General features: G+C 55.9%; 2 protein-coding genes across 2 annotated transcripts; one reads left to right on the top strand and one right to left on the bottom strand.

Moving 5' to 3' along the window:
- Positions 1-655: 655 nt before the first annotated feature.
- On the bottom strand, positions 656-11,507 carry LRFN1 (leucine rich repeat and fibronectin type III domain containing 1). Its single transcript, XM_049900752.1, has 5 exons — positions 11,451-11,507; positions 9,005-9,037; positions 6,830-6,884; positions 4,692-6,134; positions 656-1,628 (listed from the first exon to the last, which is right to left on the bottom strand). The coding sequence occupies exons 4-5, from the start codon at positions 6,095-6,097 to the stop codon at positions 737-739; spliced, it is 2,298 nt and encodes a 765-aa protein (XP_049756709.1). The 5' UTR covers positions 6,098-6,134; positions 6,830-6,884; positions 9,005-9,037; positions 11,451-11,507; the 3' UTR covers positions 656-736.
- LOC126086313 (basic proline-rich protein-like) lies at positions 7,512-11,987 on the top strand. The gene is made up of 4 exons (XM_049902465.1): positions 7,512-7,600; positions 8,174-8,298; positions 9,475-9,550; positions 10,703-11,987. Exons 1-4 carry the CDS (start codon positions 7,512-7,514, stop codon positions 11,985-11,987), a joined length of 1,575 nt encoding a protein of 524 aa, XP_049758422.1.
- The last annotated feature ends 6,211 nt before the right edge of the window (positions 11,988-18,198 follow it).

The following is an 18,198-nucleotide window of genomic DNA, read 5'->3' as shown; positions in this document are numbered from 1 at the left end:
CTCCAGTAGGGAGAGGGGATTTGGTTTTGGATTTTGTTCGTGTGGGGATTTATTTGGCGAACGAGGAGGGAATAGAGGAGTCTGGTCCTTCCAGTGGGACCTGCCCGGGAAACTGCGTAGTGGGAAGAGAAAATCCGGAGACAGAGAGACTAGACATAAGAAGGAAGGGCAGAAGGAGAGACAGACGGACAGAGAAAAGGGAGACAAACTGGGAAGGAGACGTAAGACACAGAATACGCGGGGTAGGGTGGGGGATAGAGACAAACGAGAGGATCAGAGAAAGGAGAACCCCAAGCCAGACCCAACCGGACCAAGGAGATGAAGGGGTTGAGGGTGGGGGCTTTGGAGGCCGACGCGGGACAGAATAGGATCTAGTCCAGCCAGATACAAGAAATGGGCCCCTCGCCCCTGCCCCGGGTCCCGGGCGGGGGGAGGGGGCTCGTGTCTCAGTGCTGCAGTGTCGGGGGGCCCTGCCCCTCCCCGCGCTTCGCTGTGTAAGGCACCGGCTCCAGCGAGGTCCGCGAGCGCGCGGGGGGAGGGGCAGGAGGGGCGAGGCGGGCGTGGGGGAGGGGAGCCCAGCGGCCGCCCCCTCCCCCGGGCGCGGGGCGTGGCCGGAGCCGAGCCGGAAGCCGCGCCGCCCCCTCCGGACGAGGCGCGCCGTCTCCGCGCGGCCTTTCCCGGTGTCCCGCCCCGGGCTCCGGGCGGCAGGGCGTTTGTCCCGGCGCCTGCCCGCCGTTCACACGGTACTCTCCAGCATCCACTCGGTGCTGGTAAAGGCCAGGCGCGCCCTGGCGGAGCCCAGCCCCAGGTCTCCGTCGTCCCCGGCCGCGCCCGCTCCGGCCCCGTCCAGGTGCGGCGTGGACCGGTGGCGCTTTGTCCGCCGGGCGCGGCGCGGGTAACTGTGGCTCTGGAAGAGCGCCCCGTAGTCCCCGTCGAACGAATAGCGCTGCTGCGGCCTTGGCCGGGCCGGGGCCCCCCCAGGAACCAGAGCCAGAGTGGCGGGAGCCGAAGCTGGCGGCCCCAGCGCCCCGGAACGGCTCCTCCGAGGGCCCGCCGTGGCCCGAGGCTCCTCCGCAGAGGCTTCCTCGGACGGCAGCAGACACAGCGAGGTGGTCGAGCCGCCCAGAGCGCGTCCGAGCGCCGCTTCCGAGTCAGGGGAGGCCGCTTCCGCCGCGCTGGCCTCGGCCTCGACGGCGACGGCTGGGGACGTCCCCTCGCGCAGCGCCTCGTAGCGGTCCGGCGGGGGCGGGGCCTGCGCCGCGCCTGCGCCGTTGGTCTGCGAGCACACGTGGCTGACCCGCGGAGGCGACCTGGAGGTGCCCTTCACGCGGCGGCCGTTCCCATCGCCGTAGACCTTGTAGCGGATCATGAGCAGGACGATGAAGACGAGGACCGAGGCGACGATGACACCCCCGATGGCGATGATCATGGTGCCGCCCAGGAAATGGGCCCGCAGGGGGCGGCAGGGCGCCGGGTCTCCGGCGGTGGTGAACTGCACGCAGCCCACCACGCGCGTGGCGGGCAGCGCCGTGGCCCCGTCGTCGTAGACAGCTAGCACGCACAGGTCGTAGGCACGGCCCGCGGCCAGATCATTCACCAGGAAGGTCTGGCTGGTGGACGGGATCATCCTGCGGGAGGAGGTGGCATTAGCCCCACTCTGGACCACCCGTAGTGTCCAGAGGGGACCAAACCCCTACCCGTGTCTCATCCCTTACCAAAAAAAAAAAAAAATTTCTTGCTGTCGAGTAGATTCTGACTCATAGCGACCCTATAGGACAGAGTAGAACTGCCACATAGAGTTTCCAAGGAGCAGCTGGTGGATTCGAACTGCCGACCTTTTGGTTAGCAGCTGAGCTCTTAACCATTGTGCCACCAGGGCTCCCTGCTTTTGGACCACTCCCTTCAAATGAGGAGCAATGCTGAAAAGTGGTTAAGCTGCCAGGTTGCCTGGTTTTGAATCTCTCCTCTACCACTTAACTAGCTCTGTGACCTTCAGCGAGTTTCTTAATCTCTCTGTGCCCCATTGGGGAATAATGAGAGTTCCCACATGGCAGAGATGGTTTGGGGACTGAATGAGTTAACATATCCAAAGCTGGACACTCAATAATGACATCATCATTATTAGCAAGCACCCCACCACATGCTGGCCAGTAACACTTTCTGCATTTTACACTTCACTAGCAATTGCAGCTCCCTGTCTATAAGACCCGCCCTCTGGAGGGCCAGCACCACTAGGCCTTCCCCTCTGTGGGATACATCTCTTGCACACTGTCCCCACAAATCCACGTGGCCCCGTCCAGTCCCATCTAAACCAGGACTGCCATGGTCACATAGGTTTGCATGCCCACCACTCAACCTCACCTACTCTCCCGGTCTCTCCTGCAAAAACCCACCGCTCTTAATGGGTCACCAGCGACAAGGACTGCCTCTTCATCTGCCAGGGATCAGGCAAAGCAAGCCCCACCTCCCCTTAAGGCCACACCCCCATCTCCACAGGCCTTCTTACCTCTCAGAGGCTTCCCCTTCCAGCAGGGCCACCTTCTGGTCCTGAAGCTCCACCCGCTACCCCACTTCCAGAAGATTCCTCCACCACCAAGAGCCACTTACTTCAAGTAAAGGCCCACCCACTTCTCCAGCTCTGCCCTGCCTGCCGTTTCACAGACTCACAGCCCCACCCTAAGCATCCTGGCCTCCCCTGGCTTTTAGTCTTCCTTTTCCTCATCTGTCCTCTCAGGTTCCCTTGGATTCCTCTTGCCCCTTCCCCCCAAATAACCAGTTGCTAGGGGCTCCCTTCTTGTCAAGGACAGAGGCCAACTCCTAAAAAAGGCTTGAGCCCACGTGTCTCTCATTGGCCGCAAGGCCCAAGCAAGCAGCTAATCAGGTTTCTGGTTGGATGTCACCTCCGTCCATGGCAGCAGTGAGGAAGTTAACTCCTGCAATGCCACAGGACAGGTGTCTGCAAGGGGGGGAGGTGGGGTGAAGGGCTGGAACTGTGGCCCTAAGGGAGAGGGACAAGTCCCAGGGTCTGCTGTCCAGCAGGGGATAGGGGCCATCAACACCTGCATACATCTGGAACATCTGGGGACCTGTGAACGATCCTCCTCCTCCCCCCACAGTGGCCATGGGTCAGAGAGAGAAGGAAAGTGAGAAACAGGCGGACAAGTTACAGAAACTGAGGATTCTTTACAGAAATGTCTTAGCTATCTCCCCTCCATCCCTGCCTGGCAAACAGTGGGTGCTCAATAAATACGTGCTCAATGTAAAAAAGACAGGACTAGGAGCTGGAAGGCTAAGCTCTGGAACACTGGCTCTGCTGCTTCCTGTGTGACCTTGGGCAGAGGGATTCATCACCCCAGCGCCTCAGTTTCCCTGGCTGTAAAACGGGACAGAGGGAAAAGACCATCTCTGCCTCATAGCAGAGTCAGGAAAATCAAATGAGGTGGCATTCCTTGGGAGGAGGTACCTTGTAAAGGTTTTTGTTTTGTTCATATGTTTGCCTTAAGGATTATAAAACAGGACCAGTGTCTAATCTCCATCTGTAAGCCCAGAGCCCAGCACAGGATCTGGCACACAGTAGGCGTTTACTCCATGTTTGGTGATCAGAATCAAAAAAGAAAGGAAACACAAGGAAGACAGAGACAAGGGGAAGAGACATTTATTCATTCAACCCACAATGGGAAAGCGCCTACTGTGTGCCAGGCATGTAGCAAAGTGAGCACCAGCAAAGATGGAGGCAAAGGCCAGGAGCCAGGCTTCTTCCCAAAGGTGGGAAAATGACTCAGCCCCTCTAGTATCCCCAAGTGAACTCAAGCACAGAGCAAGCACTCAGCAATGTGCATGAGGGAGAGGGACGGGGGAGACGGCCACACGCCAACAACCACTAAGCAAGTGCCCACTGTGCGTCAGCTCCCGAGGCCAGCAGTGATATTCAAAAAGTACTCAAATGGAGAGACAGAGCAAGGATGAGGCTATAATTCATTATGTAATCCATGCCTGCTCCCACTGGGCTGTCAGCTCGTTGAGGCCAGGAACCAGGTTTCCTCTTGGTCTCTCTGTGTCCCCAGCACCCAGCTCTGGGCCTGGTATGGAGCAAGGGCTCAGTGACGGGTGAGGGCAGGAGGGAGAGAAGGACAGACAGAGTCAGAGGCAAGAGAAAAGGAATAATGGAGAAGATGGGATAAAGTAACCACTCGATGTCTGTCAGCACCACACAGGTCTGTCCACACCAAGGCAATGGCTTCTAACCCAATGGTGGGTGGAAATAACTTATTTATGTATGTCTCATGCTTTGTGTTTTCTGTTTTTATAATATATCCAGTGGGTTGGTATAGTGTGGTACTGGCATATGATTTATAAACATAACTGTAAATATATATATTTCATGCTCCAAAATGTTAAGCTGACCCTGTGGACAACCAAACGCCTTTGGTGAGCAGAGGTGAAGCTCAGGAGCCCAGGAGAGCAGGGACAGTGCCCAGCTCATTCACTGTCATAATCACACCGGTACCCAGCCCTGGTCTGATTCATGTAAGTGCTCCATGCGTATTTGCTGAATAAATGAGAAAGCGACAGAGACAGAAAGAGAGAGGTAAATCAGGACCCTGGACAACTCCGAATGGCCATCTAGCACCCTGGCTGAAGCAAGGCGGCCCCCCTGAGCTTGGGAGAAGGTCCTGGGACCGCACACCCACCTGTAGACCAGGGAGTCGTCGGCGGAGCTGTTGTACTGAACCTGGTACATGCGGATGCCGGGCACGGGCCTCTGGGCTGGCCAGCGGATGAGCACAGAGTTCGAGGTAAGCTCGGCAGCCACAAGCCGGCGCTCAGCAGCCGAGTCATTGGCCCCAGGCCGGCCGGGCGTGGCGATGTCGGAGGAACCAGGCTCGGTGAGAGGGGGCGGGGCCGCCGGCGGCGGTGCCATCAACGGCAGAGGCACCACGCACACCTCCACCGGCGCCGTGGCCTCCCCGGCAGCGTTGGAGGCGATGCACGTGAAGGTGCCACTGTCCCGCAAGGTGGTGATGGTAACATCCAGTGTCCCGTCCCCCCGGACCCGGGTCCGGCTCGAGTTCCCCAGCAGCCGCCCGTCAGGTGCCACCCAGTGCACCACTGGCTCAGGGTCACCCACCGCCCGGCACCGCAGGCTGACCGCCTGGCCCTCTACCACCAAGGCCCGGCCTCCCGCCTGCCGCGTGATCAGCGGGGGTTCACACAGGAACTCCTCCTCCGGGATGGACCAGAAGTAGCGGTCGGTGAGGTGCTCAGGGGTGGCGCAGGTCTCCAGGTCGTCTTCTCGGGTTAGCCGCCGTAGCCACAGCAGCTCACAGTTACAGTGCAGGGGGTTGCCACCGAAGCTGACGGTCAGCGGCGTGGGCGGCTTCGGGCCCGCGCCTTGGGACCTCAGGAAGAGCCCATCGGGCGGGAGTTTATGGAGGCGGTTGGAGGTCATGTCCAGGCGGACCAGTTTGTGGAGCTGCACAAAGGTGCCCTCGGCAATGTGATCGATGAGATTGTGGTCCAGCGTGAGGGTGTTCAGGTTCACCATCTGGCCCACTGCCTCCCAGGGCAGGGCCTCCAGGTTGTTGTAGGACAGATCCAGGTCCTCCACGGTGGACAGGAAGGCGTCGAAGGCGGCCGACTCTACCCGGCGGATCTGGTTGTTGCCGAGGATCAGGTGGCGGAGGTTGCCCAGGCCTCGGAGCTGGTCACCGCGCACCTCCGCCAGGCGGTTGCTGTCGAGGTGCAGGGCGCGGAGAGCTCGGAGGTCGGCGAAGGCGCCGGCCGCTACCTGGCCGATGGTGTTCCGGGAGAGGGTGAGGTGCACCAGGCTGGTCATGTTGGCAAAGTCGCGGCGGCGGACGGCCGCAATGAAATTGTCGGTGAGCCGCAGCTCCACAACACGCCGGTCGATGGCAGGGGGCACAAAGAGCAGGCCGGTCTTGGCACACAGCATGGTCAGTGTGGGCGCCACGTTCTGGCAGATGCAGCGGCCGGGGCAGGGCTGGCCACGAGACGCCCCTGCCCAGAGCAGCAGCAGGAAGGGCAGGGCTGCAGGGGGAGGCGAGAAAAGCGCCGAGGAGAAGGGGCCTGGAGCCATGGTGCAGTGGGCAGGTCAGGGGAGGAGGTGGAGAGACCTGCAAGGGAGGAGATGGTTACCAGGCATGGGGCTTGGCCACCAGCCTGGCCACCTGGAGGTCGTGCTAGGAGTCTCACCTGGACCCCTCCACTCCTGTGGACGGGGTCACATAGCACAGTGATAGGACAGATAATCACCCAACATGCATTCACGTTAACACATTAACATATTTCCATGTTGGTTGGTAAACTGCCACTGCCCCACCCCTGAGCACCCTACTCCCTCCTCTCCCCCTCCTCCAGAAACCCCCCAGTCCCTCCAATGATTCCCCATGGGAGGGATAACACCTAGCCCAACAGTACCTCCAGTATGCAGGATATATTCTGAAAAATCACTGCTGACTAGGATTTAAGGCCATAGATTTCAAAGACACACTAAACCAAAAAAACCAAACCCATTGCCATTGAGTTGATTCCAACTCATAGCGACCCTATAGTCATACTAAACCAAAAAATCTAAATCCATTGCCATAGAGTCGATTCTGACTCATAGCGACCCTGTAAGACAGACTAGAACTGCCCCATAGGATTTTCAAGCCTGTAATTTTTACAGAAACAGACTGCCACATCTTTCTCCCAAGGAGCAGCTGATGGGTTCAGATCTTTGGGTTAGAAGTCAAGCGCTTAACCACTGCGCCTCCAGGGCTCCTTAAAGCCCTACTCCCTGGGTTCATATCCCACCTCTGACACTTACTAGCTGTGTGACCTTGGGCAAGTGTCTGAAGCTCTCTGAATCTCGGTTTCTTCATCTGTGAAATGGAGACAGAAATAGGCCTTACCTCTGTGACCGTTAAATGGCTTAATAAACATAGTGTACTTGGAACAGCACCTGGCATGTAAAATGTGCTCCTGCATGCTAGCTATATTACCATCATCACCATCATCGACCACTTAATATATATATGCCAGGTATAGCAGTGTGAATTATGAAGAACAAGTGCACTATTATTCGAACAGACCCAGTTCGAATCCTGGCTCACCACTTGTTAGCTGTGTGATCCCAAACAATGATTTCCTCATTTGTAAAATGGAACGTTACTAGTGCCACCTTCACTGGGTTGTTGTAAGGACTCAGTGAGCTTATTCATGGGAACCGCTGAACCTGCAGCTGGGCACACAATAAGCACCCAATAAATGCCTTTGGCAGTGGCAGAGAGCATTTGACGGTGGAAGGGGCCGAGAAACCCTGTCAGAGTCTCCCTGCTCTACTTTGGGAAGCCCTGCCCTGAGCCTGGTCTCACGCTGGGCACTGCTGAGCCCCTAAGCAAGGGGCAGACTTTTGTGCTCACACCAGTGGGCACACATGCTCGGATACAGCCACACAAGCCTACAAATGCATGCACACACAAGCACACGCACACACACACACTCCCGCTATGCCTCTGCTCCAGGCAAAACCTTCCGGTGGGGATTCCCCCTGCGGCGGCTACAGCCCACGACATGTCAGCTCCCATCACAACACAGGGTGGGCGGGGAGGGGGGTGAAGAAGAATGGATGGGAAGGGGGCGTCCCCGGAGCAGTTTTCACCCCATCCCACCCCATGCCCCAGCCCATGCTGGCCCACCTTCCAGGAATCTGCAGTTTGGGCTGTGGCCTGAGGTGGTCCTTACCCTCCTGGCCATAAGGAGGGGGACAGAGGACATGGAAAGGGGAGACGAAGAGAGGCAGGAAAAGAAGTGAAGTGAGATGGGGACAGGCAAGGGGAGGGACAGATGGACTGGCAGAGACAGAAAGACTCAGAGAATGAGAAAGAGACAAAAAGAGAATTTGAAGAACAGCGAAGAGACGGAGTGAGATTGAGGAAAAGAAATACAGAAAAACAGAGTGAAGAGAAAAAGGGGAACATAAGGAAAAGAGAGATGGAGGCAGAGAGAGAGAGAGTGGAGAGAGAGGAGGAAAGACAGAAAGATAGTGTTACACAGAGGGAGACAGAAAAGAGACAGAGAGATAGCCACTGGGCAGAAGAGAAAAAGGCAGGACCAGGGCATCTCACCATCTCTGAGCCCCCACCCCTAATTTGTCTTTCACTCCCTCTAGGACACTGTTCCTTATGGGACAGAAAACGCTGGCCTGCAAGCAGGACTCCAGAGGTAGAAGCCCTAACCCTGACGTGCTTGGCTATGGCATCTCTAGGGCTCAGTTCCCCAATCTACGCAACAGGGGTACAATCTCTCCTCCCACAGCGACACTCAGTTTAAAGCAATCTAGAACAGGCTGTCTGGGTTCACACCCCAACTCCCTGCTATGTGACCATAGGCAAGGCAAGTGACTTCCCCTCTTTGTGCCTCAGAGGACTCATCTGTAAAATGGGGATAATGGTAGCACCTACCTCAGAGGGTTGTTGTGAGGATAAGTTGATACACCATAACAAGCTTATAATAGTTCCAAACTGCATACACACTACGTAAATGTTAGCTGCTATTATTATGCTCATTTATTATTTTCTCTGGCTCTCACTCAACCACCAGCAGGTTCCACTGTTAGTAGACCATCCCACATGCAGGCACAAACATGCACAAAATGGTAAACCATGTCTTCTCGACTCTCCCAATGCACGGGTCACTTCACGTCATGAAACCCTCCTGTACCCTTTACTGATACCATAAGGACCTCCCTTTCCTGGCTGCCTGGCACCATCCTGAGAGGGGATGCCTCCTGGCCAGAAACCACACCTGCCCCCAGAGACCCTCAGCCACCCATGGCTTGAGTACCAGGAGCCCTTAGCCAAGCATGATGATTCTGACCTTGGCACTACCCCATACCACACCTCAAAATGAAATCCATGCTAGCCCAGGGCTCCAGGCCTCCCACAAACTCAGAAAAAGCCCAATCACCCCACAGCTCTCCCAGCCTGAGACCCCCACTCACCTCTCTTCAGGGAGTCAGGGCCTGGGCCAGTACCTGCAAAGGAGCAAAGCAACCCTGTTAGCATCCTTCCGGCTCCTCTTTGGGTGCCAGGTCCTCATTGGAGGCTATCTCAGCCAAGGAAGTCCCTGATGTGGTGGCCCCCCTTAAGCCCACCTGCTGCAGGCTCTGCACAGTCTCACGGAACCCAGGGGTCGTCTCCAGAGACCTAGGAGTCTGGGGCTCAGGACTGTTCACCTGCCAAAACCCAGGAGTCCACATCCAGCCATTTGTCCACTGAGGTCTCAGGAGCCCGAGGACCCCATCTCCCACTTCTGACCCAGGAGTCCAGAGCCCAGTCCCTTCCTTCCTCAGGTCTCAGGAATCCAATCCCCTAAACCCTTCCTCCTTCAAATCCAGGATTCTAGGCCCAAAGCTGCCTCCTTCTTCAGACCCAGGAGTCTGGACCTGGCCCCCTGCCCTTCCTCATTTAGAACCCAGCAGTTCAGCCACCCAGCCCCCCAAGTTCAAAGAACCTGAGCAGCGCAAGCTGCTGGCGAAGGCTTGGAGGTGCCCACCCAGACATGTGTGGACATGCCAGAACCCACACAGACCCACACCCCAAGTCTCCACAGCTGAGATTCTGTGCTTCCCCTCCATGGGCACTTGGCCTGAGGTGTGGACACACTTGTCTCACAGTCCCCAGACTGGACCCCAGCATACCCTAGGCCTTGCCACATGGGCCCCAAACTCCCTGGGCCCAGAATTGGGTTCAGCCTTGTGCAGGGACACAGGCTTGCATGTGCGTAGTGCTCTGCACATATGTGTATGAACACACACAACTCCACTCCCCAGAGACCAACACTGAAGCACAAACAGGTTCACAACATAGACACAAACCCTCAAGGTTGGCACACCTGCACACAACCACACACGAACACTGGCTTTCCTTTGCACAGCTGCACAACACAGGTGCACACACTCACCAACACACGGGCACACACACACCTATAACAGATGCATACTTACACAAAGATGCACAGGTGCACACTCTTAAGTGCCCAAACACACCCATACAACTTCATAGACTCCTACAATGCACTATCGCAAAACTGATACATCTCTACACCAACAGATACCCACATGGCCACACACATGTACAGAGAACCACGACTGTACACAGACACTCACAATGCCGGGAGATGCTCAAACACACATGCACCAAAAGGTGCACCTCTGCACCGACACTCAGAGATGTTCACTCCCAATAGACACACACTCACACAACAGCCCAGACCCCTGGCGGACGTTTACACACTAACAAGTGCACCCAAAATATTTAACCACAGCAGCATAATCAACACACAGGCACAGATGCACACTGACACACGGTGGTGGACACACATCCCTCCCAAACCCAGGGCACCCGCCCCACCTGCTTCCCAAGCCAAAGAGATCCCAGCAGCCCTCCCAGCATGGCCCGCACCCCACCAAACCAGGGCTGGAGGTCAGGTTTCAGCAAGTCGACTCTCAGAGGGTTGAGGGTGCTAGAGCACTGTCTCAAGCCAAGGAGATCTTCTCCAACCAGCAAGCAGCCCATGGGTCCCCAGTCTGGCCATCTGGATGCCAGCAACTCTGGCCCCATCTGGGGAGCTCTGGCCTGTGGGGGAATAGGGGTGGGGTGCGTAGGGACGAGCCGGGTCTGTGCCCCCCCTCGCACAGGGCCCATCTGCCCATCCCTCGGCCTCTCATCCCTCCATCTGTACACCTCCCGGCCGCCCATCCCCCCCCCACCAGCCACCGGGAAGGGGAAGACATGGCCGTCTCCCCCAAGGACCGCTTAGGACCCCCCCAGTTGACATGGACCGAGGGAGCGGCTAACTCCCTTCCCCCAAACCTACACAGAGGCCTGGAGCCACAACGCGCCGAGCCCCAGCCCCCGGCCGGGAACCCGACGTGGACGCACAGACACACACCCTCGGAGACATACAACCGCAGACACACACACACACACAAATGGACACCCGAGCGGGCACACCCGGTTACCCAGACCCTCGGATGGACATCCAACCCGGACCCAAACCCAATGCAGCTAGCCGCGCACACACTCGCTGGGGGATGGGGGGAGGCACCCACACCTGGGCACACAACCCACGCACACACACCTGCACACAGCCCCTCCGATGGGCGTGCGACAGCCCCCCAGACACGCAGCCGGAGCGGCAGCCGCTCAGGTGGACACACACGCAGCGCCGGACACACAACCTCGGATCGACACCCAGCACACACCCGGATGGCCACACAAGCAGGGCGCCGCACACGCCGGCGCCGGGCACACACAGGGCCGCGCGAGCGCACGCCGGGCCCGCCGCAGCGCCGCGGACACACACTCACACGCTGCACGCTCACACCCGCGCTCACACCGGCGCCCCCACCCGCCGCCTCCCCGGCCGCTGCGGGCCGCGCTCACCCAGCCCCGGGGGGCCCCGGGCCCGGCCCCGCCGCCGCCGCCTCGCTCCGCGCCATGGTGGGGGGAGGGCCGGGGGAGGGGGCGCGGTGCCGCGGGGCCGCCTCCCTCCCGCCTCCCGCCCTCCCTCCCCAGCCGCCGCCGAGCTCCGCCCTCCGCGCCGCCCGCCGCCCGAGCCCCGCCGCCACCACCGCCGCAAGGGGGGAGGGGGCGCCGACCGGAGCGGGGCGGGCGGGCGGCGCGGCCGCAGACCCCAGACCCCCAGCTCCGGGGTCGGCCGCAGACTCGGCTCCACTGCTGGGCCGCCGCCGGCCCGCCCCCGACCACTCCCCAGCCCCACCCCCAGCTCTGCCGGCTTCCCCAGAGACCCCCCCAGACCACGCCCCGACGGGCATGGGGACCCCAGATCTCCCAGTGGAGACCCTGGACTATGTCCCAATACCCAGGGGGACCTCAGACCCTGCCTTACCTGCTTTGGAAACCCAGACCATATCCTACAGCCACCTGGCACCACAAACCATGTCCTACTCTCCTTGGTGACCCCAGATTTATGTCCCACTCCATCAACGACCCTAGACCACGTCCAGGATACAGAGGGACCCCAGACTGTATCTCAAAATCCAAGGAGACCCAAACCAACCCATCAGGGACCCTAGACCATACCCCAACATTCAGGGGGATCCTAGACAATGCATTCCCCTCAGGGACAACAAATTATACCCCAACATCCAGCCATCCAGGACCACAAACCACATCCCACTCCTTTTTGGAGACCCCAACCATGTCCCTTCACCCTCAAGGACCCCAAACCACCCTTGAGCTCCAATAGGACTCAGGCCAAGTTCTAGGGGGCCCCAAAAGATCTCTTATCCCCATGGAAGATCCCAAATTTTCCCCATTCCCCCCCTCAACCCCTGACCATCTTCCCCTTGGAGACCTTAGACTTTTCTCTCTCCCTCCTCCCCTGACTCCTCCCTGTTCCCATTCTTTCTCTTGGGCCCTGAAGACCCTTCCTCCCTCCTAGCGACTTCCATGGGGGCCAGAATTCCTTGCTTCTTACATGTTCAGATCCCTTTGACCAACCCCCAGTGAGCCCCCCAGGCCCCTCTTGCAACCCCTGCTATCTTAGGTCACTCTTCATCTCTTTCTAAGATTCTTATGGGGCCCCCAAACCCAGCAAGGCTTTCCCTCAAAATCAGTCTTATGGCAGTCCACAGATTCCTGAAGTCCAGTTTGGAACCCACTGCATCAAAGGTCCTGTCCAAACCATTTCCCTAAACTCTGCCCAGCACCATCGCACTAAGGCTGCCCCGCCCCCAAAAGAAGCCCACCTCTGCAGACCATCCCTCTAGTGAACTCTGACCACACTCACAAGCATTAGATGCCACTAGGTACACCCACAATCCCCCCAATCTTCAGAACTCACTGCCACCACCACTTCCCAGGGACGACCCCCGCCTCCCGCCATAGTTCCTGGTGCTCCCCAGGGACCACCCCCGCCTCCCGCCATAGTTCCTGGTGCTCCCCAGGGACCACCCCCGCCTCCCGCCATAGTTCCTGGTGCTCCCCAGGGACCACCCCCGCCTCCCGCCATAGTTCCTGGTGCTCCCCAGGGACCACCCCCGCCTCCCGCCATAGTTTCTGGTGCTCCCTGCTGGGCATGCAGATCAGGGCTGGGAGGATGGGTGGGGGGAGGAATAACAATAACAGCACTGAAAGCAAATACATATACAGCACAGCTATTTTTTTTTTATGTGCCTGAAGCCCTGGTGGCGCAGTGGTTAAGAGCTCGGCTGCTAACCGAAAGGTCAGCAGTTCAAATCCACTAGGCGCTCCTTGGAAACCCTATGGGGCAGTTCTACTCTGTCCTGTATGGTTGCTAAGGGTCTAATTGACTCGATGGTAGTGGGTTTTATGTACCGGAAGCCCTGGTGGCATAGTGGTTAAGAGCTTGGCTGTTAACCGAAAGGTCGGCTGTTCCAATCCACCTGCCACTCCTTGGAAACCCTATGGGGCAGTTCTTCTCCATCCTGTAGGGTCACTATGTGTCAGAATTGAGTCAGAACTGACTCGACAGCACCTAGCAACAACAGCAACATGTACCAGAAGGGGCCCTGGTGGCACAATGATTGAGGGTTTGGCTGCTAACCAAAAAGTCAGCAGTTCAAATCTACCAGCGGCTTCTTGGAAACCCTATGAGGCAGTTCTACTCTGTCCTATAGGGCTCTATGATTCAGAATAGACTCAATGGCAACAGGTTTGGTTTTTTTGGATGTGCCAGAAATGGTTCTAAGGACTTCACATATATTCCTTCATTCCATCTTCACCACAGCCTGATGAAGAGGTCCCATTATTATTCCCATTTTACAGAGGAGAAAAATTGAGGCACTAAGAAGTTAAGTCCCTTGCCTGAGATCACACAGAAAGTAAATGACAAGGTAGGGTGGAGGTGAAGGGGTAAAAGGACCTAAGCAGGCCTTGGTAGAATGAGAAGAGAGCTAATAACAATAGACAGAGATGCGAAGGGGAGACAAAGAGCCTGAGGTCCCAGCAGAGTCCGCCTCGCCTCACAGGGTATACTAGCCCGGTGAGCTCTGGCCCCCTGCCAACCTCTTGACCTCATCTCTGATCACTGTCCCTTGGTTCTTGTCTTCCAGCCTCAGTCACTGCTTCCAGCTCCTTGGCGATGCCTTTTCTATTCCTCCAACTCACCCAGCTCATTCCAGCCCCCAGGCCTTTGTGCTTTTCTTCCCCTTCCATGGCTGGTTCCTTCTTTTCATTCAGGTCTTAACTCAAATGGCATCTCCCCAGGGAGGCCTTCCCTTTCCATCCCCAATTTAAAATCAGCCACTCCCCCAAGGAAGTGTCCTGATGTATGCAAATTACTTCGAAATACATCTTTTAGGAAATGAGATGTATTGGGGGATGGATATGTGATAAACCAAGTTAATCAAATGTTAATGGAAGAATCTAGGTGTTGGGTATACAGGTGTTTACTGTAAAACTATTTCCATTTTGCTGGATATTCACTTTTTAATAATAAATGTTGGGGGCTAGCGGCAGGGAGCAGGAGAACTCTTCCAGAGTTGCGTTGTTAGGTGCCGTTCTCGAGGCAGCTCCGACTCACAGCCACCCTATGTACAATAGAATGAAACACTGCCCAGTCCTGCACCATCCTCACAACTGTTGCTATGTTTGAGCCCATTGTTGCTTATTGGTCCAGTTGTGAGGATTTTTGCTTTCTTTACGTTGAGGTGTAATCCATACGGAAGGCTGTGGTCTTTGATCTTCATCAGTAAGTGCTTCAAGTCCTCTTCACTTTCAGCAAGCAAGGCTGTGTCATCTGCATAACGCAGGTTGTTAATGAGTCTTCCTCCAATCCTGGTGCCTCGTTCTTCTTCATACAGTCTGGCTTCTCGGATTATTTGCTCATCATAGAGATTGAATAGGTGTGGTGAAAGGATACAAGCCTGACGCACACCTTTCATCAACATATCCCACCATTTCTACCCATTGCATCACCTCAGAGCACTTATCTATCACTCTCTGAAATCATCTATTTGTTTGTTTACCTGTTTATTGTTTGTTTATTGCCTAGTCATAGAAACGTAAGCCTCCTGAGGGGCTTGACATGGGCACCGATTTCCTCCAGTGCCCAGAACAGTGACAAGCACGCAGTAGGCACTCAGTAAACATATGTTCTTGAATACCTCTTGCGAGAGGGCCGGGGAGCTAGGCTGACTCTAGACCTCACCTCAGGAGGTCACAGTCGGGAATAAGCACGGCCCCTCAGCCTGGGGTCACTGGAAGAGAAGGGGTGTAGGCCCACAAGGTCAGTGGGGATGGGAATTGGCCTGAAAAATAAGGACAACAGGTGGAAGAAGCTAAGGTGCTTATTTCCCTGCCTCAGACCTTCTAACATAGACCTATGACCAATCCCGTTCTTACACAAAACCCGCCCCACCCCCAACCCTACGCCCCACCTCCAACCCTACACCCCACCCTCTGCCTCTTAGGCTCCACCCCAAAGCAAAAAATCCCAGCCCTATTTGACCTAAGCAATGCCCTTCAAGCCTAGGGCCCACCTCTCTGCCCCGTTCTCACACCTCCACCCCTCCCCTGCCCCTTAGACACTACCCCAAAACATAGTATTCAGCCTTCCTCGGCCTAGGCCCCGCCCTCAAGGCTAGATCCCACCCCTCCACTTTAGACCCCACTCCAAAGCTTCCCTCAGCAGCCTCAAGCCATGGGGATCTGGCCCACTCAGCTCGGACCTAAAGTCCAGTCGCTGGACTTCCCAACGTAAGCCCTGCTCGCTTTCAAGGTTACCTGTTACCATCCAGTCGATTCTGACTATAGTGACCCTACAGGACAGAGCAGAACTGCCCCATAGGGTTTCCAAGGAGGACATCATGCTTGGTAGAGGGTCAGCAAAAAAGAGGAAGACCCTCAACGAGACAAATTGACACAGTGGCTGCAACAATGGGCTTAAACACAGCAACCATTATGAAGATGGTGCAGGACCCGGCAGTTTTCTTTTGTTGTATATAAGGTCACTATGAGTTGGAACCCACTCAAGGGCACGTAGTAACCATATTTAGGAAAGCCGACTTTCATGGCTTTCTCCTGTGGAGTGGCTGGTAAGTTCTAACCTCTGACCTTACCATTACCAGTCAACATCTTAACCATTGTACCACCAGGGCTCCTTTCAAAATCAGGAGGGAGAAGTACCCCAAGGAAAGCCTGGAGGTTGGCTCAGGAAACCTAGAAGGGAAGGTTTTTGGGAAGAGATGAGGTGTTCGGTCCTCAGTTTGTACTGTCCCTCTGAGGAGTCACCCCAAAGCCAAAGCCATGCCTAGAGGCGGATTAGCCAATAGGCAAGGTAAGCACAGTGCTCACCTTGCTTACTAGATCATCTGTAGTGAACAATTTCACATTTTTTCACCACAGCAAAGATTCTGCTTCTAGGTATGGCTGGCATATGTCTTTCTCTCAACTCCACAGCACCCTCCTGTAGCATCAAAGCTTCTTTTCAAATTTACAACCCCTGACGGGCAGATGACCAAGTAAGCAAGGTAAGCACAGGCTTACTTGTGCTTGCTTACAACTTTATAATGAGCCATTTCACATGGGTTTCACCACAGACCCATGTGGAAGTGTTCACTACAAATGAGCTGGTAAGCAAGGTAAGCACCATGCCTACCTCGTCTATTGGATAATCCGCCCCTGGCCACGTCCAATTGTGCTGACTCTTCATTGGAGAGTGTTCTCTGTTCTGGGCTTTCTGATTGGTCCTTCTACGATCATTGTAGCCACAGCCATTCTGCATTGGATGGCCCCTCTGCGTCACCCTCTCTGATTGGTCCCAGCTTTTCAAATTCCTTACTTCTGATTGGCCAAGTCCTTGAACATGCCTTTTTCTGATTGGGTTGTTTACAATCATGAGCCACAAACAAAAGTTCAACTTGGGTGGGTGGGGGAACCCCAGGGAGGAGGAGCCGGGTCCCTTCCTAAGACAGGGTGTAGCCGTTGGCTGCAAGAAAGCCCTAGGGTTGAGTTTTGACTATACAGAGACCTCAAGCAAGTAGCTTTTGCTTCTGTGCCTCAGTTTCCTCATCTGTTAAATGGGAATAATAATAGTACCTTCTTCATGGAGTACTGCAAGGATTAAATGAGTTAAGTTCTTACAGCAGTAGCTGGCATGTAACCCTCAATAAGAGAGTTAGGATTATTATTCATATGATTATTATCCATTTGATTATGTCAGCGCATGGCCTTGGACAAATCTCTTTGCTTTTCTGACCTCCTCAAGCCAGGAGTTCCCTGACCTATTAATTGAATGACCCCTTCCTTCTATCCTCAGCATGCCTCCTCTACCGTCTCTAGCCCTCAGGGACTGGGGCTGTAATCAGAAGCAGAGATAAGAGACCTCTCTGTCAGAGATGGGGTGGGAGGGGCTAGGACTGAGAGAAGACCAGCTCAACTCCCTAAAAAAATTGAGGCTGGAGGGGAGATTTCTCTACAGCTCAGTGTAGAGTGACTATCCTGAACCCCTCTATGCAGAGGGCTTGCCATGACTGGGGACAAGGGATGGGGCAGGGTGGGGAAGTGAGGGGATGGTGTCTTACAGCTGGAAAAGAGTGGGTAGGGTTGAAGTTGGTCTTGTGGACCCCTCCCCAGAAACGACAGGGTTGGGGGAGGGGCAGCCCAGGCCCAAGGTCACTGTGTCATTGTTACCATGGCAACGGCCACCTTTCTACAAGGAACCTGGAAGGGGGTGGGGGGGGTTCCTAAGTCCCTGAATCTGGGGACAGAGAAAGGAACAATCAGAGACAGGGAAAGGCAGCAGAGAGATAGTGTAATTCATCTCCGTGATGACCTAGCCATCTCAGAATTCTCAGAGCCTGGTACACTGTGGGAAGCTAGTGGCGGAGTGGTTAAGTGCTACAGCTGCTAATCAAAAGATGGGCAGTTCGAATCCACCAGGAGCTCCTTGGAAACGCTATGGGGCAGTTCTAGTCGGAATAGACTAAACGGCAGGCAACGGGTTTGAGTTTGGTACTCTCTGAGTGCTCAATAAATGTTGCTTAGAGACACAGACAAAAAGCCTGAGTCAAATAACTGGAGATGCCAGAAGAAAGTAAATAAGAATCTCGCGGGGGGGCTGGGGGAGGTGCAGGTGGGGTGTCTTTTCCCTATCTCCTCAATCTCATACCTCTCCAGCGGTCCACTGAGAGCCCTGGACCCTCTT

The sequence above is a fragment of the Elephas maximus genome, chromosome 11 (assembly GCF_024166365.1).
Source record: "Elephas maximus indicus isolate mEleMax1 chromosome 11, mEleMax1 primary haplotype, whole genome shotgun sequence".
NCBI lineage: Eukaryota > Metazoa > Chordata > Mammalia > Proboscidea > Elephantidae > Elephas > Elephas maximus.
This window is presented reverse-complemented; position numbering and strand designations above follow the sequence as displayed.